This window comes from Panulirus ornatus, chromosome 47 (genome assembly GCF_036320965.1).
Source record: "Panulirus ornatus isolate Po-2019 chromosome 47, ASM3632096v1, whole genome shotgun sequence".
In the NCBI taxonomy this organism is placed as follows: domain Eukaryota; kingdom Metazoa; phylum Arthropoda; class Malacostraca; order Decapoda; family Palinuridae; genus Panulirus; species Panulirus ornatus.
This window is the reverse complement of record NC_092270.1, coordinates 9,077,038-9,104,283: the sequence shown is the minus strand read 5'-3', so window position 1 is coordinate 9,104,283 and position 27,246 is coordinate 9,077,038. Positions and strand designations below refer to the sequence as shown.

Genomic DNA, 27,246 nt, shown 5'->3' with positions numbered 1-27,246 from the left:
GAGAGCTGAAGTTCCTCAGAGATGAGGAGGGGAAGTTTCCCACGGTGGAGTGTGGGAGAAGTTCCCCCAGGGGTGGGTGGCATTGGGGGAAGGGGGAGGGGGAAGTTCCCCAGGTGGCTGAGGGCGGCAGTATTGATCCGGCACAACACGTGGAAACCTCCATGACGAAACCCTTCGCTTTCCGCTTCCCGCCCTGGGGAGCAGAGAGGGAGGGAGGGAAGACTGGGGTTTTCAACGAGCCCCACGGGGAGCCCATGCCGGGGCCCGGCAAGGCCGTGCCCCACGTGGGGCCCTCATGGGGTCATCACCACACGTCATCCAGCATCGTGAGGTCAAGCTGTGAGGTTCTATGGTCCACTGCGCCTGTGTCGAAGCCTTGTGGTCAGCGGGCGTCGGGTATATAAAGCAGGCGGGAACCAGCCACCCCAAGTCAGTGGGCGGTCGACGTCCGTAACCAGAGGTGCAGGTTGGTGGGCAGTGATCGGGGGATGCGCGCGCCGACGAGCGCAGCGCCGGTGTTACATCATCCGACTCGACTTGTCATGATCGGCAGAGCCACGAGGGAGACCAGTGCCGAGCTTCGAGCTCCCCTCCGTCCATGGTAAGACTCCCTCGCTGAGGAATGGAAGAGGAATACAGAGTGTGCTCTGTCGCTCAACGTTTGTCTTACAACAGCTGCCAGATCCGCGGATGGATATTGTTATACCTGGTGTTACGGTGCGAAACACGCCCTATCTCCGCCCTCCCACACTCTCTGACAAAGTTACTATAGTGTGGCTCAGTTTCTCAGTGTGTCGCAAGTCTGGTGCTAAGCTAAGTCATATTTTTGATAATACGTGTACAACAAACTTGGCTACACTCGTAGCGTCGCACTTCAGGTGGTGTACTGAACCAGGACCTAGCCAGCCAACCAGTCAACCAGTCAGCCAGTCGCCCACTTAGGTAAGGTAAAGCCAGGCTCCGACCTAGGCCAGAGGTAAGGTAAGACCGGCCGAGCCGTGCAAGATGGCCATGGACAAGGTGGCTAGCAGTCCGGCCCTGTCCATGACTGAGGGCTGGCCCGACGAGGAGAGCGCCCTCAGCGAGAATGAGGTGGCCGCCCTTAACGTGGCGCTGGGCATGGGCATGAGCGTCAGTGCCAACACGGAGGAGGCGCCCGAGCGACACACAGTGGCCGACCTCACCTCCATCGGTCCGTCCGGCCGCGCGTCCACGCTGCCCCCGGGTGACCTTATGTCCTCCGTGGTCCGCCTCCAGCCCGTCCTGGAGGCCTCCGAGGCCGTGGAGGAAGGCTCCGAGGGCTCGAACGCGCCGACGGACGAGTCGGACCAGAAGGTGGCGTCCTTCTACATCGGCGGCGACGACGGGTTCTCCCCGCGGGAGGACAAGGTCTCCAGCCCCAGGTCGTCCGTGGTGGGGCCGCGGTTGGTGCCCCTGGACGAAGGGGACGCCCGGGGGAAAGCCATCGAGTTCACACCACCCGACGGCGGATACGGGTGGGTGGTGGCGCTCTCCGCCTGCTTTATCAACGTGTGGATCGTCGGCTTCGTCAAGAGCTACGGCGTCCTGTACGTGGAGGTGCGCAACGCCTTCCCCGAGGCCTCCGCCTACCACGCCTCCTGGCTGCCCTCCCTCCTCTCCACCGTCGGCCTCCTCATAGGTCAGTATCCCTTCCATCCCACTCCCCTGGGTCACATCTCACACGACACAGCTGCCACCACCCTCTCCCTCACACTACACTGCTGCCACGACCCTCTCCCTCACACGACACACTGCCACGACCCTCTCCCTCACACTACACTGTTGCCACGACCCTCTCCCTCACACTACACTCCTGCCACGACCCTCTCCCTCACACTACACTGCTGCCACCACCCTCTCCCTCAAACTACACTGCTGCCACGACCCTCTCCCTCACACTACACTGCTGCCACCACCCTCTCCCTCACACTACACAGCTGCCACCACCCTCTCCCTCACACGACACACTGCCACGACCCTCTCCCTCACACGACACAGCTGCCACCACCCTCTCCCTCACACGACACACTGCCACGACCCTCTCCCTCACACTACACTGCTCCCACCACCCTCTCCCTCACACTACACTGCTGCCATCATCCTCTCCCTCACACGACACAGCTGCCACCATCTTCTCCCTCACACTACACTGCTGCCACCATCCTCTCCATCACATGACACAGCTGCCACCACCCTCTTCCTCACACGACACAGCTGCCACCACCCTCTCCCTCACACGACACACTGCTACCATCCTCTCGCACACACTATACTGCTGCCACCATCCTCTCCCTCACACGACACAGCTGCCACCATCCTCTCCCTCACACTACACTGCTGCCACCACCCTCTCCTTCACACTACACAGCTGCCACCATCCTCTCCCTCACACGACACAGCTGCCACCATCCTCTCCCACACACTAAACTGCTGCCACCATCCTCTCCCTCACACTACACAGTTGCCACCATCCACTCCCTCACACTACACTGCTGCCACCATCCTCTCCCTCACACTATACTGCTGCCACCATCCTCTCCCTCACACTACACAGCTGCCAGCACCCTCTCCCTCTCACTACACTGTGCCACCATCCTCTCCCTCACACAACACAGCTGCCAGCACCCTCTCCCTCACAGGACACAGCTGCCACCACCCTCTCCCTCACAGGACACAGCTGCCACCACCCTCTCCCTCACAGGACACAGCTGCCACCACCTTCTCCCTCACAGGACACAGCTGCCACCACCCTCTCCCTCACACAACACACCTGCCACCACCCTCTCCCTCACAGGACACAGCTGCCACCACCCTCTCCCTCACAGGACACAGCTGCCACCACCCTCTCCCTCACAGGACACAGCTGCCACCATCCTCTCCCTCACACAACACAGCTGCCACGACCCTCTCCCTCACACAACACAGCTGCCACCACCCTCTCCCTCACAGGACACAGCTGCCACCATCCTCTCCCTCACACTGCACAGCTGCCACCATCCTCTCCCTCACAGGACACAGCTGCCACCACCCTCTCCCTCACAGGACACAGCTGCCACGACCCTCTCCCTCACAGGACACAGCTGCCACAACCCTCTCCCTCACACAACACAGCTGCCACCACCCTCTCCCTCACAGGACACAGCTGCCACCACCCTCTCCCTCACAGGACACAGCTGCCACCACCCTCTCCCTCACAGGACACAGCTGCCACCACCCTCTCCCTCACAGGACACAGCTGCCACCACCCTCTCCCTCACAGGACACAGCTGCCACCACCCTCTCATTCACACATCACAGCTGCCACCACCCTCTCATTCACACATCACAGCTGCCACCACCCTCTCATTCACACATCACAGCTGCCACCACCCTCTCATTCACACATCACAGCTGCCACCACCCTCTCATTCACACATCACAGCTGCCACCACCCTCTCATTCACACATCACAGCTGCCACCACCCTCTCATTCACACATCACAGCTGCCACCACCCTCTCATTCACACATCACAGCTGCCACCACCCTCTCATTCACACATCACAGCTGCCACGACCCTCTCCCTCACACTGCACTGCTACCACCACCCTCTCCTTCACACGACACAGCTGCCACCACCCTCTCATTCACACATCACAGCTGCCACCACCCTCTCATTCACACATCACAGCTGCCACCACCCTCTCATTCACACATCATAGCTGCCACCACCCTCTCCCTCACACTGCACTGCTACCACCACCCTCTCCTTCACACGACACAGGATCACAACGGGAATTATCATCACCTCTTAAACGTGTTGCATGATCATTATTACGTTTATTTCAGAATTACTGTTGTACCTGTTGCAGGATCACTGTTGTACCTGTTGTAGGATCACTGTTGTACCTGTTGCAGGATCACTGTTGTACCTGTTGTAGGATCACTGTTGTACCTGTTGCAGGATCACTGTTGTACCTGTTGTAGGATTACTGTTGTGTCTGTTGCAGAATTACTGTTGTACCTTTTGCAGAATTACTGTTGTACCTGTTGTAGGATTACTGTTGTATCTGTTGCAGAATTACTGTTGTACCTGTTGTAGGATTACTGTTGTACCTGTTGCAGGATCACTAGTATACCTGTTGCAGTATTCCTGTTGGTCTGTTGCACGACCACAAGCCTTGCAGGATTACGTATGTGTCAGCTTATTGGGTCACTCATTTACCAGCTTAGAGGATCGCTCAGAGCTGTCAGCTTGAGGGATCAGAGGTGTGAACTTGAAGGATCTGTCGGATGTTGGCAGCTTGAGGGATCACTTGAAGATGTCAGCTTGAAGGATCACTTGAAGGTGTCAACTTAAGGATCACCTGAAGGTGTCAGCTTGTGGGATCCCTTGAAGGTGTCAGCCTGAAGGATCACTTGTCAGCTTGGAGGATCACCTGAAGATGTCAGCTTGAAGGATCACTTGAAGGTGTCAGCTTGAAGGATCACCCGAAGGTGTCAGCTTAAGGGATTACTTGAAGGTGTCAGCCTGAAGAATCACTTGTCAGCTTGGAGGATCACCTGAAGATGTCAGCTTGAAGAATCACTTGAAGATGTCAGCTTGAAGGATCACCCGAAGGTATCAGCTTAGGTGATTACTTGAAGGTGTCAGCCTGAAGGATCACTTGTCAGCTTGGAGGATCACCTGAAGATGTCAGCTTGAAGGATCACTTGAAGATGTCAGCTTGAGGGATCACTCGTAAGCGTCAGCTTGCAGAATCAGAGGCGACAGTATGGGGTCTGGGGCGGCCGCAGGACGCTGCCACGGCGAATGCCGCCATACAATGATTCTTCCTCTCCCTATGACTGCAGTTCACATACGGTCGTTAATCACTGACTATTGCTCAAGACTGTCGCACATAGTAACGAGAAGCGTGAGACTTGCTGCCCATACGGGTCGGTAACTGCTGGTTGCTGCCAGACGTGTGGTTCACACAGTGAGGCCTTGGACCAGCGTTTGACCCCAGCCGAGAATTTGCCACTTTTCTGACCAACATTCTGGTCGGAAACCTACTGTCGCTCAAGATTAGGGTACACTAAATACTTTATACTTACTCCTCTAAGTATTTAACTTTTATATCTATAACCCCTGATTCCCACCGCAGGCCAAGATTGCGCTACTTCCAGTAGCAGGGGAATGTGTATACTCCCTTTTGGATTGACTTCTTAGACGAGACACTCTCCACCCAGTGATCAAATCTCGCCAGAGGGAACTATGTGCCCGTGGTGTAACCTCTCGTACAACATCTAACGAATGCCTGTGCGCCGTTTCTCGCGTTAGCGAAGCCGCGCCAGGAACAGACGAAGAGAGACCGAATTCGCAATGCACCCAAACCACAGCGCAACCCCTCCTCCCCATCATCCACAACCAGGCCCCATAGACTTTACCATGGTTTACCCCGGCTGCTTTCCATACCCCGGTGCAGTCCACTGATATAGCACGTCGACCCCTGCCTACCACATCGTTCCAATTCACTTTATCCCGTGCACCCTTTTCACCCTCCTGCATGTTCAGGCCTCAGCCACTCAAAATATATTATTTTTACTCCGTCCTTCCATCTCCCATTTGGCCTCCCCATTCCCTTCCCCTCCACTTGACTTATATATATATCCACTCTGTCAACCTCTCTTCGCTCATCCTCTCTAAAAATGTCCAGAATATTCAGCACACCCTCAATCGCTCTCTTCATATTACCACACATTTCTCTTACCCTTTTATTACTCGATCTAAGTCACACCACATACTGTCCTCAAGCATTTCATTCCCAACACATCCACCCTCCTTTGCTCATGCCTCATGTCTGTACAACATTGTCGGAACTGTTATCACACCTTCAAACACATCCACTTCTCTCTCCCAGATAATGATCTCTTTTACCACACTTAATGCACACACACACACACACACACACACACACACACATATATACATCTATCTATCTATATATATATATATATATATATATATATATATATATATATATATATATATATATATATATATATATTGTGTGTGTGTGTGTCCCGGAGTTCCTATGCCCTAGCCATAGTTATCCTACGTAATCAGGCTGCCAGCCAGTCAGGCGCAGAGAAACCTAAGATCTGGTGTGGAAACCACTGTCACTCCATCGCGGGTTCTGCCTCCCACAAGGTAATGAATGCTAGGCTACATCCTGAACAAAACAATCCCAAGGCGATCCTAGGTAATAGCCTCAGCAAAACAGTCGTGATCAATGTGTTATCTTCCATCACGTTTCCGGCCATTTTATGATCCTAATCAGAAACGTACGGTCTGCTTTGCCACTGATGTGATCGAACACCACGCGACTGTGATGGTGGAGAAAGCAAGCAACGGGTAGGGTAAGCCGGCCGCCCCCTCGACCAGGACAGCGCACATACTGACGGTGGAACTTTCCATTGGGAGTCTGTGCGTGTATCTCTACCTCCAATGGTCTGCGTCTCCTTCATAAGTATTCTCGAGTGTCATTCTCTTAGGACATCCTTGAGTACGTCTGACATTCATGGCAATCACACTTGTACGTCTTCCTCGCCTTGAATACCGATTTTTGCTGGGTTTTTTTTTTGGCCTACATATCATGTCTGAATTGTTTAGTCTCGACACTCATGTCTCACTTGATACTTCCTTCCGTCGTCATTGAGAATATTCACGATCTCCTCAGAAATGCTTGATATTTCTCGGAGAGGCTCCTTTGTTGACCGCACCGTTGCTAGGTTACAAGGAGGAGGAGGAGCCGCCGGCGGCCTGCCGGTGGGGCGGAACGTTTCTGGCCGCCGCTCTGTTGGTGCTTTCCTCTCTCCTCCTCTTTACCTTACACCTCCTCCACCACACCCCCTTTCCCTTCTTCCCCCCAAAACCATTTTGGACATTACGTAACATAGGTGTGTGGGATGAATCTCGCGTGACAAATGAATGAGAAAGATATTCTATTTTTACTTACGGGAAAATTTTTACAGTTGCTGATGGTGACTTTTTACGATGCAGCCTCAAGTTTACAATATTCCGTCGGGAAGTATCGTGCGGGCGACACCTCAGAGTGACGTCACAATTCCAGGAGCCATTCCTCCTTCTCCTCCTCCTGCGCTCAGTGCTCTAGAAACCGGTTAATGCCGGCACAGGCCCTGGTGCCCGTCCTCCCAGGTACTCTGCAAAACCGGTTCGTGCAGGCACTGACCTCGTGCGTCCCGTCCTTCTGCGTACGCTAGAAACCGGTTAGCGCCGGAGAAGCTCCGGTTACTCCGAAAGTCATTCAAGACCAGGGAGTGATGTCATAGCCCCAGGGCCCGCCCGCCCGTTCCCTCCTCCCCTTAGCATACACAATCCAGTCCAGCTGGTGACGTCATCCTGAATAATTAACCCTGAACACCCTATAATATAGAGACACATGTGTAAACATTACTAGTATCCGATTTTTTTCTTTCACAGCATTTACCTTCGAGGTTACAGAGATGGCAGTACTGTATAAAAACACTCTGAACATAACTGGCTTAAGAGTGGCATCAAAAAGCCTGACATTTCCTGGGGATGTGACTCAGAGGAAACGAGTGCATGTCATTTGGTTTTAGCATGACGCCAGGCCAGGCTATAGCTGACATGGAGACTTTGTCATTTCCTCGTCTTCCACCATTACTTTCTAATGCACACGGGGCTGGGTTAGAGAAAACAGTTCATGATACGTATGCCAGAGCCCTTAAGATTCACTGATGCTGTTTATTAAGTGTCATGTATTAATGATTTGCCAAAGGCGTGTACCTAAATCGTAAGATACGTATGGGTACCAAGAGACCAAAACTTGGTTCTTTGCCAACAACACTACCCTGGCTTGAGGAAGGGAGACATGCTAAGCTGCAGACCAACCGCCACAACACATCCCTGGCCTGAGGGAGCTAGGCAAGCTAGGCTACAGACCAGCCGGCACAACACAGCCCCGGCCTGGTGAATGAAAGTACACTAGGCTACAGACCTGACGGCATGTATTAATACAACCATGGCCTAGTGAAGAGTGGCAAGTTAGGGTACATTCCAGCCAACAGAACACGACCCTGGCCTAGTGTACGGAAGCATACTAGGCTACTGGAGACCAGCCAGCACAACGCAAACCCTGGCCTGGTGGAGGAAGGTAGCTCGGCTACAGACCAGCCAGTACAACGCAAACCCTGGCTTGGTGGAGGAAGGTAGCTACGCTACAGACCAGCCAGCACAACGCAAACCATGGCCTGGTGGAGGAAGGTAGCTACGCTACAGACCAGCCAGCACAACGCAAACCCTGGCTTAGTGGAGGAAGGTCGCTAGGCTACAGACCAGCCAGCACAACGCAAACCATGGCCTGGTGGAGGAAGGTAGCTAGGCTACAGACCTGCCAGCGCGACACAACCCTGGCTACCTAAAACTGAAAAACAGTAATGCAGGAAACTCACCATTTCGTGGGTAAAAGTCGTCTTTACTTGAGATAGTAGCATTTTTTTTTCATTTACATTCTATGCATCAGTATGCTGAAAGTAGCTTAGGGGTACCTTTAAGAAAACTGCCAAACAAGTTTATTCTCCTTGTTAGGGAAGCTGAAAAATGCATTCCATTATTTCCTTTCGCATTATTTCTTGGTTCTACATCTGTCGCCAACTCTTTCGAGGAAGTTATATATTCAGTTAGTTCCTATCATTACGCAATGACAATCTTTATAGATAATCGACTGTATCTATAAATCCTGAAACTATAAATGTCCCAGCATAGCCGGTTGCAACTGGAATTACCGTAATGCAGTGTTGTCGAAGAGGTCCCATTTCCTCTTGAAAATAAAAGATGGAATCTGAAAATCTTACTCTGCAGGACCTGCATGGCAGCGAAGGCTGACTCACACCACTACACACAAACACACTCGCGTGTCCCTCTTTTTTTTCTTTGCCAGTCGGTGTCATACGTGTAGCGGTAATGATTCATGTCAGCTGTGGGGCAAACGTATATCGAGCAGGAGACATATTTGCCGTGAGGAATGAGTATAAAGCGTATGACAATAATCTGGCTACAGTGACTTGCGCGGCGCCCAGGCGATAGCCGTTGTGATGGAAGTATGGACATGTCTGTTGATGCCTTAGAGCTACCTATTTTGCATTGTAGTATGAGGGAGTTCCACACGCATGGGGCCCCACTTCTTGTACTTTACTACCATATCTTTGCATTCTTTTTGTGGGACTTCATAAAAGTACTGCTTTCCATCTTGCCTACCAAATTTCTTGCTTAATATCATGCTACGTCCTTGGGCTGTTCTATCTTTGCATCTCTCAAGGAACTGCTTACTGTTGACGTAATCAAAGTGGTTTAGAACTTTAAAAAGGTCATGATCCGGCACGCCTTACCTATCCAGAGAACCAACTTCTGCGAAAACACATAATCATAATCAGTCTGGGACACGTCCAGAAACGACTTGGGGCAAGTTAAGAGACGACCATGGGCAAGTTGAGGCGACCTGAAGCAAGTTGGGAGGACCTTGAACAAGTTATTGAGACGGTCTGAGGAGGGTCGCGTATGTATGATGTTACTACTGTTTGTATTGTGTGGACATTCCTCAAGCCAGACCCCTAGCCACACAGCGATACATCAAGCCAAACCCTGTGCCACAGGGCCATTCATCAAGCCAAGCAGTGCGCCACAAGCTCGCTCATCAAAGCAGACTGCGCCACACGGCTATACATCAAGCCAGACTCCACACCACAGAGCCATTCTTCAAGCCAGACCTTGCGCCACAAAGTCATTTAGCAAAGCAAGACCGTGCGCCACAAAACCAATTCATTGAGCCAGACCCCGCGCCACAAAGCCACTCATCAAGCCAGACACCGTGCAACACGGCCATTCACCAAGCCTGGCAGACCCCGCGCCACACGGCCGTACAATGAGCCAGACACTGCGCCACACAGCCATAAATCACGGGAGACACCGCACTACACGGCCAGACATCAAGGCAGACACCGCGCCATGCACGGTCCTACATCAAGCCAGACACCGCTCTACATAGCCATACATCAAGCCAGGCACCGCTCCACATAGCCATACATCAGGGCAAACACCTCTTCACATGGTCATACATCAAGACAAACCCCTATTCACATGGTCATACATCAAGACAAACCCCTATTCACATGGTCATACGTCAAGCCAGACACCGCTCTACATAGCCATACGTCAAGCCAGGCACCGCTACACATGGCCATACATCAGGGCAAACACCTCTTCACATGGTCATACATGGTCAAGCCAGACACCGCTCTACATAGCCATACATCAAGCCAGGCACCGCTCCACATGGCCATACATCAGGGCAAACACCTCTTCACATGGTCATACATCAAGACAAACACCTATTCACAAGGCCATACATCAAGCCAGACACCGCTCTACATGGTCATATATCAAGCCAGACAGGCAGAGCGCAACGCATACTTGATATTAAGTCAGACATCGCTCCACACGACTGTTTACAGAGGTAAACATCGCGCCACACACGGCAAACACAATTAACCACAGAGTGGACAGTACCGTCCATTACAGCTGTGGAGGCATTAGTCCCGAAACAATGGCAGAACTAACAAATTGTTTATGTACGACTAGCCTGAAAGTTAATGGGTCTACTGTAACGACGACAAAGCAGTTACCAGGCATTTTTTCTCAATCACGCCAGTGCCACTAACACTGTGAATTAGTCCATTATTTTTCGAGACCTGTGAAAATCCCGATGGTTTTAAATTTTGATGGTTAGAAAATTAAAAACGCAAGCGTTCATTTTAGACCAGGAGCCACTGTAAAAAAAAATAATTCTTATTTTAGTTAACACTCTGTTCAAAGCCTTCCCAGTTTCTCCTCTGTCCATATAGTCCTATAATATAAACCTATAAACTTACATATAGTCTCTGGCTGTGTGCATACTGCCTTATGCTGATATTTCCACACCCAGCTCAGGATTCCTCGTATAGCCTAGCCCTCACCTCGTAGCTACGTGATATGTTCTGCTGGTATATTGTGAATCCCTTCGTGAAGTCATATATATATAACTCCCATATAATCTATTTTTTGTCTCTTTACACCTTTCATATCTATTGTTAGCCTATATGGCGTTGTGTTCTAACTATAATCAACCACTTAATGCACACCCTGAAGCCTAACCCTATAAACCTATTGTCCTAACCTTAGCCTATCCTTTTATAGCCAGTCGTTTTATAAACCTCAAGCTTATCCTACCGTATACCTGTTGTTCTAACCACCTACCGTACCTGTTGTTCTAACCACAACCCACAATCTGTTGTAATAATGCAGTCACTCCCTGCCCATGTCTCTAGCAAATTCTACTGAGGGAACACAGTCACGCACCCCCACCACGCTCGGCCGTCCGGACATAACCTGCATCAACATTAAAGACTCTAGGACTCTGGTGAGGTCAGACCCGCCAGTACAGCTGCTGCTCCTGGCTCTGTAGTAAGCTCCCGGGATTTGGATTAAGACCTGGAGGCACGATGGAAATTTCTTACGACTATCTGCTGAGCCTTATTCTATATCATGGAGTTGGTGTTCCCGACAATATTCAGGATCTAATTAAGTGTTCCGTGATGCACACTCATGTTCTGGGCCTCTCTGAGTCTTAAAATATATATATATATATATATATATATATATATATATATATATATATATATATATATATAAGGCATGAGGAAACAATGAAAGTTAGCGTGTAAATAAAGCAAGAATCAAAGACTGATAACGAAAACTTCCACTTGGCTTTCTTATCATGCGCTGACCAGACCAGCGACCAAGGACACAGGGCCAAGGTCAACTTTGGCTGGTGGAGCGAATGGAAACTTCACAGGGAAAGGCAGATATTTTCCAGAGAGTTTTGAGCAGTTTTTCCCCCCCTATACAGACAGTCGAGCAGCAATCTCCATGAATCGTGGTGAAATTCAGAAAATGTATTTGTCGACATACTGCGCAAGTTTAATCATATCCTTCTGGTCTTGGTGGATGTTTGGGCATTAAAACATCGCATTCATCTCATTTAAAACCCTAAGGTAAACACCATGTGGTTTTCGTTCACATGATCTAAACTTCAAGTCGCAATTTACCAAATTCATCGTCAATATATATATATATATATATATATATATATATATATATATATATATATATATATATATATCTTTTTTTTCTTTTAAACTATTCGCCATTTCCCGCGTTAGCGAGGTAGCATGAAGAACAGAGGACTGGGCCTTTGAGGGAATACCCTCACCTGGCCCAATTCTCTGTTCCTTCTTTTGGAAAATTAAAAAAAAAAACGAGATGGGAGGATTTCCAGCCCCCCGCTCCCTCCCCTTTTAGTCGCCTTCTACGACACGCAGGAAATACGTGGGAAGTATTCTTAATCCCCTATCCCAGGGATATATATATATATATATATATATATATATATATATATATATATATATATATATATATATATATGTATATATATATATATATATATATATATATATATATATATATATATATATATATATATATATATATATATATTCCATGTGTGGCGAGGTGGCGATGGGAATGAATAAAGGCAGTGTGAATTGTGTGCATGGGTATATATGTATGTGTCTGTGTGTGTATATACATGTGTACATTGAGATGTATAGGTATGTATATTTGCGTGTGTGGACGTGTATGTATATACATGTGTATGGGGGTGGGTTGGGCCATTTCTTTCGTCTGTTGCCTTGCGCTACCTCGCAAACGCGGGAGACAGCGACAAAGCAAAATAATAAGTAAATAAAATGTATATATATATATATATATATATATATATATATATATATATATATATATATATATATGCGTGTGTGAGTGTGTGTGTGTGTGTGTGTGTGTGTGTGTGCGTGTGTGTGTGTGTGTGTAGCTCCTGAAGCTTCTTGGTGAGACAAGTACTAGAAATCTCTAGTGCAGAGGACAAAGACCTTGGTCTAGACGTCTGAAAACTCAGTCACGTGAGCAGCTACACCAATCACCACTCGCGGCTTCCCTGCAGTATAGATTTCTCTTGAGTAACGCGGTTAGGCTGGACGGTCAAAGTGGATTTACGTCTTTGGATGCGAATCCGAACTATACCTTTTATTTTTTTTTTCTTCAGTGGAAGGTTGTAGTTTTTCGTCTTCGGTCCTTCGTCGTGAATCAGTTCGGTGGTTTGCGATGCTCAAGTATTCAGACGCAAAAAATAACGTGATATATCGACCCCCATAAGTAGGTCAGAATTTCCTACACAATATTTGCAGGCATGTAGTCACTACGAGTAATTGTGTCGCCCCGATATTAATAGTTCATAGATGAACTTTGTTTTGAATCGATAAACCTCTGGGAAATGTGTGCTTTCCAAGTGCCACTTTATCCTTCAGAAATTTATAAAAAAAAACATAACTTTATAAACAACTGATAATGATGATAAACTTGATGAGAGAATGACTTTCACAACCACTAAGTGCATTACTCTTCCTGCACATCTTATAATTTTGAGCGAGTGCCAGAGAGTGTGAAGGGCTTTGAAGATCAGGGAAAACATATGGTTAAATGGCGAATTCAGTTCAAATATGACAAATGGAACAAGACCATCATGGGTCGTACATGTATTTTTTTTTATTTTAAATCTTAGATTTTCTTTTTTGCTGAGGTAGGTGTACAGTGTGTGTGTGTGTGTGTGTGTGTGTGTGTGTGTGTGTGGTAATGCTGGCGTATGTACAATGTACGGGAGTGTTGCTAGGGGTTTGTACACCGTGTGCTGTGGCGCTTTAAGTACAGTACATGGTGTGGTAGTGTTGCTAGGGTAGGTGTACAGTGTTCGGTGTGGCAGTATCGTTGAGAAAGAGGTACAGTGTGTGATAGGGTAAGTCTACAGTTAAGTCTACAGTTAAGTCTACAGTTAAGTCTACAGTAATAGGGTAAGTCTACAGTTAAGGTTGGCTGCTGGGAGCAGCAGTAGTGGGAGCAGCAGCAGGGCTCCCCATTTCCTCCCACGTTAACCTCCGCCCAGCCACTCAAAGTCTGACATGCAAACCACACACTTCCTCCTTAAATTATGGCCTAGCACTTTACTGCGTCTGTGTGTGAGGTGTATTAAACGGTTCTGGAGTAATTAACAAGGACAGAGCCGTTTAGCCCAATATCATGCGTAGGATTGGGTGCCCTTAATATCATCCCATGACATTAAAGTAGGACACATGCAATGTCAAGGAATTTTTCGATAAGTATGTCACTGTCCAACACGTAAGGTGCTGCTGCTGCTGCTCCCAGCACAGGTCATGACCCAAAAACTGTGTGACTTCAGACTTGGTGATGTTGTGGAAGAATTTATCGTTAATGAATCCTAAATCTGCCGGGCCATGACGGACTGAGGCACTGATGTGTTTCCAATAATCAATAGAGTGTACGAGCGAACTGATTCCGCGAGCGTGATGATAACTTAATTGTAATTGTGTATACTGAGAAGCGGGTGTTTGTGGGTTCCACCAGCAAGAACAAAGCTTCGACTAGGCGGTATCACACTCGGGACATAATGCCTCCAAACGAGCCCACTTTACCCTTGCTCCTTCATTGAGTACTGTCTCGAGATGAAAGTGCCAATCTCCCAGCCTGTAGGAAAGGTGAGCTAACGCAAGTACTTACAAAATCTATGCTATATCGTATTACTTGATTTTTGTATACTAATCGACCACATATACTCAATTCATACATATGTATGTAGAATATCAAAAAGAATCACAAACTCGATATTCCAAAGTTTCGTATGGCCTCCGACAGACGGACTTACGTAAACAATTACGTTTGGTTCGTAATTTTCCGAAAATAAAACACAATAATCAAAAGAATAACGGAAAATATTGAAATTAGGAAAACGGGAAATATTGAGATAACATATAAACGGTACATACCATATAATGCCCTAAGGTTATTAGAAGAATTGGTATGAAGCAGCCGAGGTTGAAAGCTGTATCACGTACCACATTGACCCATCCCTCCCACTGAGCGGCCATGACACCTGCTCGAGCGGAGCAATCCAGCGCGGGAGGCGCCCAACCCATTAATGGTTTATGTTTGCTCTCTCTCTGAATCAACTTTTCGGACTACGTTTACCCTCGTGAAATCTTTTTGGTGTTCGTACTGTCTCTTCTTGCTTATCCTTACTCGTCTGTCTCTCTATCTGTCTCCTGTTCTACCCCTTTCCCTCGCCTTCCTTTGCCACTGTTCTCCAACACGTAGAGAACAGTTCTTTCTTAAGCTTGTGGTTCAGGCCAAGGGTTCTAGCGTTAAACTTTGGACGCCTATCGACCAACAACGTCACATCCGCGACAGTTAGCATCAGATATACTTCTCATAGGACAGATTTTTTTTTTTAAATGATAGAAAACGTAATAGATTAACTATGTTTACGTACTGATCAAAATGAATCTATTAAAGGCATAACACCGTTTCACTATCTATACAGGGCGATTTCTTTCGTTAATGCACAGTTAAGGCTAGCTAGGGAGTGTGTAACCCATTTAACTACGGCATTTACCAACAATAGTCTATTATAATGCTTTCAAAGTACATAAATGCCTTATCGAAAAAAAAAAAAGGTTAAAGATAGGTGTATAATCTATCATATGTCAAAGGCTATGTTACGTCTGGCGTGATAAACGTATCCAAGTGCGAGGATACACATACACACACTCAATTCTGCATCCTCGTGCTCAGTTCCACGCCACACTGATTGCCTGCCTTATGATGAGTAACGAGAATATTTCCGGGCTGCTGGTATGACTTGGGAGCCCAAGGTACACCCGCCATGCCGCGCGTTACTCCCCCACAACACAAAGAAGCCAATGATGGCTAGTGATCAGGGTGTGCTGTGTGTGTGTGTGTGTGTGTACTAATTTGCAATTACTTTTGAATTTATTGGGAGAAAGCTTTACAATCGTGTTGCTTCGTCTCCTCTTGTATATATATACATATATATACATGTACCATGTCTTTATTCCTACACACACACACACTAGCGTAATACAGGTATTCATTTATCGACCCACCTCGAGAGGAGAATCACCGCCTACCAGGATTCGAACCCATGTGGGTTCATGCGCGATTCTCGGTCAGTCACGCTAACCGTTACACCATAGTGTGTGTGTGTGTGTGTGTGTGTGTGTGTGTTCACCTAATTCTACAGTATGGGGAGGGAGGTCTACAAAGCGTGGTGCCTCATTCCCTAATCTTCCTCTACAACTTTCTTAAACTTGTGTATACAATTGGCATTCATATATATCATACATTGCCTGGTATTTTCAGGTATGGACGCAAGTAAGGCATTATTTTTCTTTATGTGGGGGGCTCCAGTTATAAAGGAAAACTCACATCAAAACCGAGCCCTAATTGAAATGAAGAGGTTAATGAAGGGTAAAAGAAAAAAAAAATATTTGTGAATTTTGGAGGAAGTGGGGAAAAAAGTCTGTAAAACTGCCTGGTTATAGTTAATGGGAAAGACGTGAGAGGGTAGAGAGTTCCAGAGGTGTAAGCAAAGTTATTGGAACAGCCTACCTTTGAGAACATGAATTGTTTGTTTTTATTTCACTTTGACTTTGAAATAGGTTACTTTCTGTCGAACTGATGGCATAGTACCCAACGTAAAAGCCAATCCTTTTCATATCCACATCAACTAAAGTTCATACAAGATTAAATGACAATTTGCTGTAATAAAAGCAACTTTTGAAATGAAAGAAAAAGCGGCGTAAATGTATTTAGTGTGGAGTGAAGGTGGTGCAGCAGTGATGTATACTCCTTCATGCTCATAAAACCATGAAAGCTGCTAGTAAGGTCACTGATTCTAATACGTACAAGATGACTTGACATTCATCCAATCGAAGGATTTACATACCTGCAAGTTATGTAAACACAAGCCTTACAAAAACAAGAGGTGATGTCATTCTTCCCAGGAAACGAACTTCGCCTCTGGCGTCACTGGCATAAGACTGAATATCATCACCAGCCTGCTGATTCCTGTTCGTAAAACTGAATCGCTTATCTCGAGTGTCATGGTCGGAATTTAAAAACGCGGCTAAAGCTTCGGGAGACAGACTGGCAAAACTGGATGGAGCAGCCTAGTTCAATTAACTAGTTCTCTGTAGTGGGTTTGGATGAGGCTTAACTGGTTCTCTGTAGTGGGTTTGGACGAGGTTTTAAACTGGTTCTCTGTAGTGGGTTTGGATGAGGCTTAACTGGTTCTCTGTAGTGGGTTTGGACGAGGTTTTAAACTGGTTTGCTGTAGTGGGTTTGGATAAGGCTTAACTGCGTTTTCTTCCCGTTAATTTTGCTTATGGCTCTCACGTTCTACTGAGACAGAGAATGCTGGGGCTGCTCTGTCCACAAACAAATATTCCTCAAATACCTAACGTTGGGTCATGCGCTGCCGGGGAGTTGAGACAAATAATTCTACTGTCTCCAGTGGCGTGCGTGACTTTCTATATCGTACACTAATTCTTTTTTCTTTTTTTTTATTGCTGCAACAGACATGTTTGCTTTAAGCTGTGGATTGTTACAGCATGCACGACTCTGGTGTGAGCATACGATCAACTAGGAAGTTATTTAATGAGTCTGATCTATTCAGGTGGCTTACCAAGGCTGCCATGCTGGTGTTTTGTTTCTTAAGTGTTGCCGCTGGTGGCGCTAGCGCGATCCCCCAACACCCCAGCGGCAGGATAAGGTGGAGGTCTTAGCCACCAGTTGAGGTAGGCTAGTGTCAAGCTGGGGTATGCTAGTGTCAAGCTGGGGTAGTCTAGTGTCAAGCTGGGGTAGCTAATGTCAAGCTGGGGTAGGCTATTGTCAAGCTGGGGTAGGCTAGTTGTCAAGCTGGGGTATGCTAATGTCAAGCTGGGTAGGCTAGTGTCAAGCTGGGGGTAGGCTTAGTGTCAAGCTGGGGTATGCTAGTGTCAAGCTGGGTAGGCTAATGTCAAGCTGGGGTAGCTAATGTCAAGCTGGGGTAGCTAATGTCAAGCTGGGGTTAGGCTAGTGTCAAGCAGGGGTAGGCTAGTGTCCAAGCTGGGGTAGGCTAGCGTCAAGCTGGGGTAGTCTAGTGTCAAGCTGGGGTAAGGCTAGTGTCAAGCCTGGGGTAGGCTAGTGTCAAGCTGGGGTAGTCTAGTGTCAAGCTGGGGTTAGGCTAGTGTCAAGCTTGGGTAGGCTAGTGTCAAGTGGGGTAGGCTAGTGTCAAGTGGGGTAGGCTAGTGTTCAAGCTGGGGTAGTCTAGTGTCAAGCTGGGGTAGGCTAGTGTCAAGCTGGGGGTAGGCTATGTCAAGCTGGGGTAGTCTAGTGTCAAGCTGGGGTAGCTAATGTCAAGCTGGGGTAGCTAATGTCAAGCTGGGTAGGCTATGTCAAGCTGGGTAGGCTATGTCAAGCTGGGGTAGGTAGTGTCAAGCTGGGTAGGCTATGTCAAGCTGGGGTAAGGCTAGTGTCAAGCTGGGGTAGGCTAGTTGTCAAGCTGGGGTAGCTAATGTCAAGCTGGGTAGGCTAGTGTCAAGCTGGGGTAGGCTAATGTCAAGCTGGGTAGGCTTAGTGTCAAGCTGGGGTAGCTAATGTCAAGCTGGGGTAAGGCTAGTGTCAAGCTTGGGTAGGCTAGTGTCAAGCTGGGGTAAGGCTAGTGTCAAGCTGGGGTAGTCTAGTGTCAAGCTGGGGTTAGGCTAGTGTCAAGCTTGGGTAGGCTAGTGTCAAGCAGGGGTAGGCTAGTGTCAAGCAGGGGTAGGCTAGTGTCAAGCTGGGGTAGGCTAATGTCAAGCTGGGGTAGGCTAGTGTCAAGCTGGGGTAGGCTAGTGTCAAGCTGGGGTAGGCTAGTGTCAAGCTGGGGTAGGCTAGTGTCAAGCTGGGGTAGGCTAGGTCAAGCTGGGGTAGGCTAGTGTCAAGCTGGGGTAGGCTAGTGTCAAGCTGGGGTAGGCTAGTGTCAAGCTGGGGTAGGCTAGTGTCAAGCTGGGGTAGGCTAGTGTCAAGCTGGGGTAGGCTAGTGTCAAGCTGGGGTAGGCTAATGTCAAGCTGGGGTAGGCTAGTGTCAAGCTGGGGTAGGCTAGTGTCAAGCTGGGGTAGGCTAGTGTCAAGCTGGGTAGGCTAGTGTCAAGCTGGGGTAGGCTAGTGTCAAGCTGGGGTAGGCTAGTGTCAAGCTGGGGTAGGCTATGTCAAGCTGGGGTAGGCTAGTGTCAAGCTGGGGTAGGCTAGTGTCAAGCTGGGGTAGGCTAGTGTGTCAAGCTGGGGTAGGCTAGTGTCAAGCTGGGGTAGGCTAGTGTCAAGCTGGGGTAGGCTAGTGTCAAGCTGGGGTAGGCTAGTGTCAAGCTGGGGTAGGCTAGTGTCAAGCTGGGGTAGGCTAGTGTCAAGCTGGGGTAGGCTAGTGTCAAGCTGGGGTAGGCTAGTGTCAAGCTGGGGTAGGCTAGTGTCAAGCTGGGGTAGGCTAGTGTCAAGCTGGGGTAGGCTAGTGTCAAGCTGGGGTAGGCTAGTGTCAAGCTGGGGTAGGCTAGTGTCAAGCTGGGGTAGGCTAGTGTCAAGCTGGGGTAGGCTAGTGTCAAGCTGGGGTAGGCTAGTGTCAAGCTGGGGTAGGCTAGTGTCAAGCTGGGGTAGGCTAGTGTCAAGCTGGGGTAGGCTAGTGTCAAGCTGGGGTAGGCTAGTGTCAAGCTGGGGTAGGCTAGTGTCAAGCTGGGGTAGGCTAGTGTCAAGCTGGGGTAGGCTAGTGTCAAGCTGGGGTAGGCTAGTGTCAAGCTGGGGTAGGCTAGTGTCAAGCTGGGGTAGGCTAGTGTCAAGCTGGGGTAGGCTAGTGTCAAGCTGGGGTAGGCTAGTGTCAAGCTGGGGTAGGCTAGTGTCAAGCTGGGGTAGGCTAGTGTCAAGCTGGGGTAGGCTAGTGTCAAGCTGGGGTAGGCTAGTGTCAAGCTGGGGTAGGCTAGTGTCAAGCTGGGGTAGGCTAATGTCAAGCTGGGGTAGGCTAGTGTCAAGCTGGGGTAGGCTAGTGTCAAGCTGGGGTAGGCTAGTGTCAAGCTGGGGTAGGCTAGTGTCAAGCTGGGGTAGGCTAGTGTCAAGCTGGGGTAGGCTAGTGTCAAGCTGGGGTAGGCTAGTGTCAAGCTGGGGTAGGCTAGTGTCAAGCTGGGGTAGGCTAGTGTCAAGCTGGGGTAGGCTAGTGTCAAGCTGGGGTAGGCTAGTGTCAAGCTGGGGTAGGCTAGTGTCAAGCTGGGGTAGGCTAGTGTCAAGCTGGGGTAGGCTAGTGTCAAGCTGGGGTAGGCTAGTGTCAAGCTGGGGTAGGCTAGTGTCAAGCTGGGGTAGGCTAGTGTCAAGCTGGGGTAGGCTAGTGTCAAGCTGGGGTAGGCTAGTGTCAAGCTGGGGTAGGCTAGTGTCAAGCTGGGGTAGGCTAGTGTCAAGCTGGGGTAGGAGAGTGTCAAGCTGGGGTAGGCTAGTGTCAAGCTGGGGTAGGCTAGTGTCAAGCTGGGGTAGGCTAGTGTCAAGCTGGGGTAGTCTAGTGTCAAGCTGGGGTAGGCTAGTGTCAAGCTGGGGTAGGCTAGTGTCAAGCTGGGGTAGGCTAGTGTCAAGCTGGGGTAGGAGAGTGTCACTCGTGGTGTACAATGGCTGTGAGGGGAATTAATGATATTTGGACAATGACGAGGCAGAGCGTGTCTGTCTCTTTGTCTGTCTGTTGAGCTGACGAGATTAAGCAGAGCGTGTCTGTCTCTTTGTCTGTCTCTTTGTCTGTCTGTTGAGCTGACGAGATTAAGCAGAACGTGTCCGTTTCATTGTCTGTGTGTCCGTTTCTTTGTCTGTCTGTCTGTGGAGCTGACGAGAAGCAGGGCGTGTCCGTTTCTTTGTCTGTCTGTCTGTGGAGCTGACGAGAAGCAGAGCGTGTCTGTCTCTTTGTCTGTCTGTCTGTTGAGCTGACGAGATTAAGCAGAGCGTGTCCGTTTCTTTGTCTGTCTGTCTGTGGAGCTGACGAGAAGCAGAGCGTGTCTGTCTCTTTGTCTGTCTGTCGGTGGAGCTGACGAGAAGCAAAGCGTGTCTGTCTCTTTGTTTCTCTGTCTGTGGAGCTGACGAGATTAAGCAGATCATGTCTGTGTCTTTCTCTGTCTGTGGAGCTGACGAGAAGCAGAGCGTGTCTGTCTCTTTGTCTGTCTGTCTGTGTAGCTGACGAGAAGCATAGCGTGTCTGTCTCTTTGTCTGTCTGTCTGTGGAACTGACGAGATTAAGCAGATCATGTCTGTTTTTTTGTCTGTCTGTTGCACTGACGAGAATAAGCAGAGCGTGTCTGTCTCTTTGTCTGTCTGTCTGTTGAGCTGACGAGATTAAGCAGACCAGGTCTGTTTTTTTGTCTGTCTGTGGAGCTGACGAGGCAGAGCGTGTCTGTCTCTTTGTCTGTCTGTCTGTTGAGCTGACGAGATTAAGCAGATCATGTCTGTGTCTTTGTTTGTCTGTGCAGCTGACGCAAAGCAGAGCGTGTCTGTCTCTTTGTTTCTCTGTCTGTGGAGCTGACGAGAAGCAGAGCGTGTCTGTCTCTTTGTTTCTCTGCCTGTGGAGCTGACGAGAAGCAAAGCGTGTCTGTCTCTTTGTCTGTTGAGCTGACGAGATTAAGCAGATCATGTCTGTTTCTTTGTCTGTCTGACTGCGTTGCTGACGACAGAGCTGTGAGGGATGCATGCTGCAAGGCTGATGACTTCTGAGGTCAGCCAAGCAAGAAATCACTCATAAAATACACACACACACACACACACACACACACCAATACGTCAGCCTGACCTCAAACCCTATCCTTCCCTGACAGTGGTCTGGCTGCGGCGTCAGCAGTGCTGACAGTGCCACACATGAGGAGCTTCTCCGGGCTGACGGTGGCGCTGGCGATGTACGGGTTCGGCGTGGGGTCGTGGTTCGTGCTGATCCCGCCCATCCTGGCTCAGCACCACGGCGCAGCTCACCTCGCCTCCTCCTACGGCCTCGTCAGGCTCTTCAACGGTCTCATGAACTTCATATCCCCGCAGCTCAACGGTAAGTCAGTCACCACTCCGATAGCTCAACGGTAAGTCAGTCACCACTCCGATAACTCAACGGTAAGTCACCACTACGATAACTCAACGGTAAGTCAACAGTCCAACAGCAAGTCAACAGACCGACAGCTCAACGGTAAGTCAGTCACCACTCCGATAACTCAACGGTAAGTCAGTCACCACTCCGACAACTCAACGGTAAGTCAGTCACCACTCCGATAACTCAACGGTAAGTCACCACTCCGATAACTCAACGGTAAGTCACCACTCCGATAACTGAACGGTAAGTCAGTCACCACTCCGATACTCAACGGTAAGTCAGTCACCACTCCGATAACACAACGGTAAGTCACCACTCCGATAACTGAACGGTAAGTCACCACTCCGATACTCAACGGTAAGTCAGTCACCACTCCGATAACTCAACGGTAAGTCAGTCACCACTCCGATAACTCAACGGTAGGTAACCACTCCGATAACTCAACGGTAAGTCAGTCACCACTACGATAACTCAACGGTAAGTCAGTCACCACTCCGATAACTCAACGGTAAGTCAGTCACCACTCCGATAACTCAACGGTAAGTCAGTCACCACTACGATAACTCAACGGTAAGTCAGTCACCACTCCGATAACTCAACGGTAAGTCACCACTCCGATAACTCAACGGTAAGTCACCACTCCGATAACTCAACGGTAAGTCACCATTACACCTTAAAGGTAAGTCACCATTTCGAAAACTCAACAGTAAGACAGTCATCAGTATGACACCTCAACGATAAATCATTAGTCAGTTCAACAGCCAATGGCCCTGTTTATAAATAATAATAATAATAATAATAATAATAATAATAATAGGGAGAATAGGGGAGAAAGAATACTTCCCACGTATTCCCTGCGTGTCGTAGAAGGCGACTAAAAGAGGAGGGAGCGGGGGGGCTGGAAATCCTCCCCTCTCGTTTTTTTTTTTTTCAATTTTCCAAAAGAAGGAACAGAGAACGAGGCTAGGTGAGGATATTCCTTCAGAGGCCCAGTCCTCTGTTCTTAACGCTACCCTGCTAACGCGGGAAATGGCTAATAGTTTGAAAGAAAAAAATAATAATAATAATAATAATAATAATAATCGGGAGACAGACAGGAATTCTCTATAGAACTTGTAGATTGGGAACTAATCTCACACGAACTTATCACACTCAAGTGGTAAAGATTCGTAAACAAAGGATATCTGGCGAAAAACAAAAACAAAACAAAAGAAGTGGAAACATTGGTCGGCCATCTTGTGACGTCATCAACCCCAAATGCCATGGGACCGACCGGACCTCCCGTTCGCTCTTATTCTCCCTTCCGGTCACAAAGCGAAGAGGAGTCGTTCTCCACATTGTACAAACGAATGATAGTCAAAAGTCAAGCACTCCCTGATCACTTTTCGTAACTGGTGTTTCATTTCTCTTTGATTCTCGTATTCTGCATACATTCTTGGAACTTGTGTCTCCTTGACTATATGTATTCCCGTTAGAATTCAAGTCTTTATCTGTCGTATTTCCCCTGTAATTGAAAGCCCTCAATTTCAGTACTTTCCCACCTTCGAGAAGGGAATGTCCCACTTCTTCCTTCACCATCTCGACCGTTCCTTCATTATCATCAATTCGTATAGTCTCTTGAGGCACTGCAGTTCCTTCCCACTATGATGTTGCCCACTGTTTACTCCTTGAACGTACCTTACATTCATTGCTATTTCTAGGAACGTATTGCATTCCATATCAGGTCCAACAACCCGCATCTTTCCTGTACCTTCTTCTCTGCCATTCCTTTCTGTAGAATAGGCTAGACTTTAGCTCGTTTTTTTTTTTTTTCTTCCATTAATCCAACGATGTTGGGGCTGCTTCATCTGACCTTATACTCCATTTTGCTTACCACCAACGTCTCCAGTTGTAAAATCAAAACAATCTTCAAGTTGAAAGTGCGTGCTGACCTTATACTCCATTTTGCTTACAACCAACCCGTCTCCATTTGTAAAATCAAAACAATCTTCAAGTTGGAAGTGCGTTATATTCCATCGATCCCGGCCTCCCTGAGATAAAAGTGTCATATCCTTCGTCTTGTCTCATTCGAGGCTTATGCAATACCTCATTCAGCTCACCTTCATCCATTTGCGTAAGGCCTACCTTACTCTCCTACAGTTAGGCCAAGTCCTTCACCTTATCTTTATAATCTTATCAATCATTTCACCCCTTTTGCTTAGGCGGTCTACTTTTCTCTTATCTCCCATAGGCTTAACATGTCCTTCTTATCTTTATGCTCACCCAATATCTACTTTTCAATCCCCGCACACAGGTGTTGTGAGTGTTCTTTCCCCCAAGTCTTCCATCCATTGCTTCGTTAACTGTCCTGCCTCCGAGTGTGTACACTGCCTATTCTTTGTGCTGATTCAAAGTTTCGCTCTGGCGCTCTTTCTCAGAATCTCCTCTTCATCCACCTCTCCTGTGTGGGTTTTCTCCTCATTCCCACAATCATCCACTTCTGCTATACTCCTCTCCTGTAATGGATCATTATTCCTGGAGTACTGGGCAGGTCACCTTTCTGCTCCAACTCCTACCTCCCCTGGAAGCCCCCATGTATTAAGAGCATCCCCCAGTTTATCATTATAATTGCACACTCGTTGGACAACAGACGTAACTTAGCCTAGCTCAATCGAAAAATTCATTCTTCCTGCTCTGGTTTACGGTACCTTATGTGCCTGCTTTGTGCAGGGACTAATGGCCTTATTTTGCACTTATAAAGTAACAAGGGATAACAGGTCATTTACCTTATGGCTCAAAATTACACTGGGAGACAGAGACCACATTTGTTCCTATACGAAAGCAGGCGGTCTTCGCAGTTACCAAGTTTGGTTTAACGAGTTCTATCGCTCATCTTCACAATGTCACTTTCCCCCCCACTATGTCCCACTATGCTGACTAATGCAAGCCTCGCATGCCAATATAATCACCCTGTTAGCGTGACTCGACGATTGATGGGTAGTTTAAAATCGTTAGGTTGCTGGATTCCTTTCCGGCAACTGCCTCTCAGTTAGTGCTATATTGACTGATTTGTGCCGGTAACCCGGGCTAATTTATAGTGCACCCCACGCTCATCCAGCGAAGCCTTGCCATGGCTAGCGAATTCAAGGGATTCATTCGGCGCTAGCCATGGCTTCGCCCTTCACTCAGGGCCACCATGCATGAGTGAGCGTGTATACAATCTTATAATTATCCTTAACACCAGCAGTGTCTTAGAGTTCTTGCCTTGGTGGATGTAGACTAAATGTTTGACCCTGGCAATGGAGAAGTCGAAAGCCCAAACAGTCATCCATCACTTCTAGAACCTAACTCTTAATTTGCCTGGTGGATGACCCATTTTCCTTTATATCTTTGCCTTCAAAACAATCCTGGGGGCTCCGGTGAGAATACCGTACCCCATTTACCTATAAAACATTTTTTTTCTCTCTCTCTCTGTAGTAGGAATTATCTCCAAAACTATGGCTTCCCACGGACCCAACACGATACACGAAGATATTCTATCCATTTTTCTTTGACCCCAGGTATGCTGTACGACTACACCAAGGACTACAAGGTGCTGTACATGTTCATGGGCAGCTGCATGGTGGGTGCCTCGCTCCTGATGGTGTTGACACCGCTGGTCCTCTACTTCAGGAAGAGGGATCCCAACCAAGAGGATGAGTACATCATCAAAAATCCAGCTTGAGTCGCATCCCGTCCCTCCCCATGAATTACCCGAGGAAAACTTGACAAAAGAGGACATTCAGTGACTGAGTTGATTTCTTCTTTTCTTTTTTAACGGGTCATCTAAACCCAGCAGAATTATTTGAGTGATTAGTTACCTCGGTTATCATTACAAAGAGCCAAAGTTTTCCCAAAAGAATCCCCACAGACTTGAATCTGAATCGACAATGTAAAATGTGGTTTTGACCCACCCAGAACCTCTGACCCAGCGTGACACCCTTACCCACGACCCCGTAACCCGACACACACAATACTGACCCATGACTCACCCGTGCTCAATTGAATGCAGCTTTTCCTTAAAACTGAGTTTTTTATTATCGCTATTCTTGTATTCTATTTTTCTTTCTGAAAATCCGTCCGCAAGGATTAAATTTATCATTCTTCTCTCTCAGGTATAAAATTCAGTTAAAGATTTACCTCATTGGTGAATTTCGGGTAAGTTTGAAACAAAACCACAGTTCGACCTTGCTTCGTCAGATTCGGTTCAAGGTTGAGCTATTATATCCTGGAACATTCCGACCTTGTTAAGTCTTGATTCGATGGACGAATTAGAAATAAACCACAACTCGACCTTGTTAAGGGATATTAAGGTGAGGGTGTAGATAACACCCAACCCTGAACTCGATGGGGAAGACTTGACACATCAGTTTACCTTGTGGCGGCCACAGCCCTCCAGCAGGTGTGAGCTGCCCTCCCCGTGCCCACGCACTCTGCTCCTGCCGCCTTTTTATTGTTATTTGGACCAACTCGAGACAACTTATGGACCTGCTGATTTGACTCCTGTCAGTCCAGCTGTTGGACTCCCAAAGACATCAATGTGCTCCCTCTCCCTCCCGAAAACCAGTAGAGGGCCCTCCCTGTACACAGTACATGGTTAAGGTTGTACCATGCCACTCTGGCTTAAGATGGACATAACAGCCTTTGTCACGTCAGCACGAAAACTATGTATGTAATATATGAAATAATGTAGTATTATAATATATATATATATATATATATATATATATATATATATATATATATATATATATATATATATATATATATATAGTTTTCCACGGTACTGAATGTCATATTTTTGGTAATGTATATCTTAAATAACATATATGTATACTTTATACACAGTGTTGAAAATCCCTTACCGGAGTTACACAGTTCGTAACCGTATATGTCATAAGGGTAAATATCATTATCATAACCTCTAATTTCTTCTGTGATTTCTGTTAATCTTAAGATGATTATCATTCTTATTATCATTATCATTATATAATATTTCACCAGCATATCTGCTACAGTATTTGTGATAACGAGGCTGTATAGTTTATCTAGGTAAGGTCCTGATTAAATCAGAAAATCCCTTAA

At 47.8% G+C, this 27,246-nt stretch overlaps 1 protein-coding gene across 1 annotated transcript; it reads left to right on the top strand.

Moving 5' to 3' along the window:
* The first annotated feature begins 113 nt into the window (after positions 1–113).
* Positions 114–27,246, top strand: LOC139763703 (monocarboxylate transporter 8-like). Its single transcript, XM_071690028.1, has 3 exons — positions 114–1,802; positions 21,884–22,104; positions 25,683–27,246. Exons 1-3 carry the CDS (start codon positions 1,006–1,008, stop codon positions 25,844–25,846), a joined length of 1,182 nt encoding a protein of 393 aa, XP_071546129.1. The 5' UTR covers positions 114–1,005; the 3' UTR covers positions 25,847–27,246.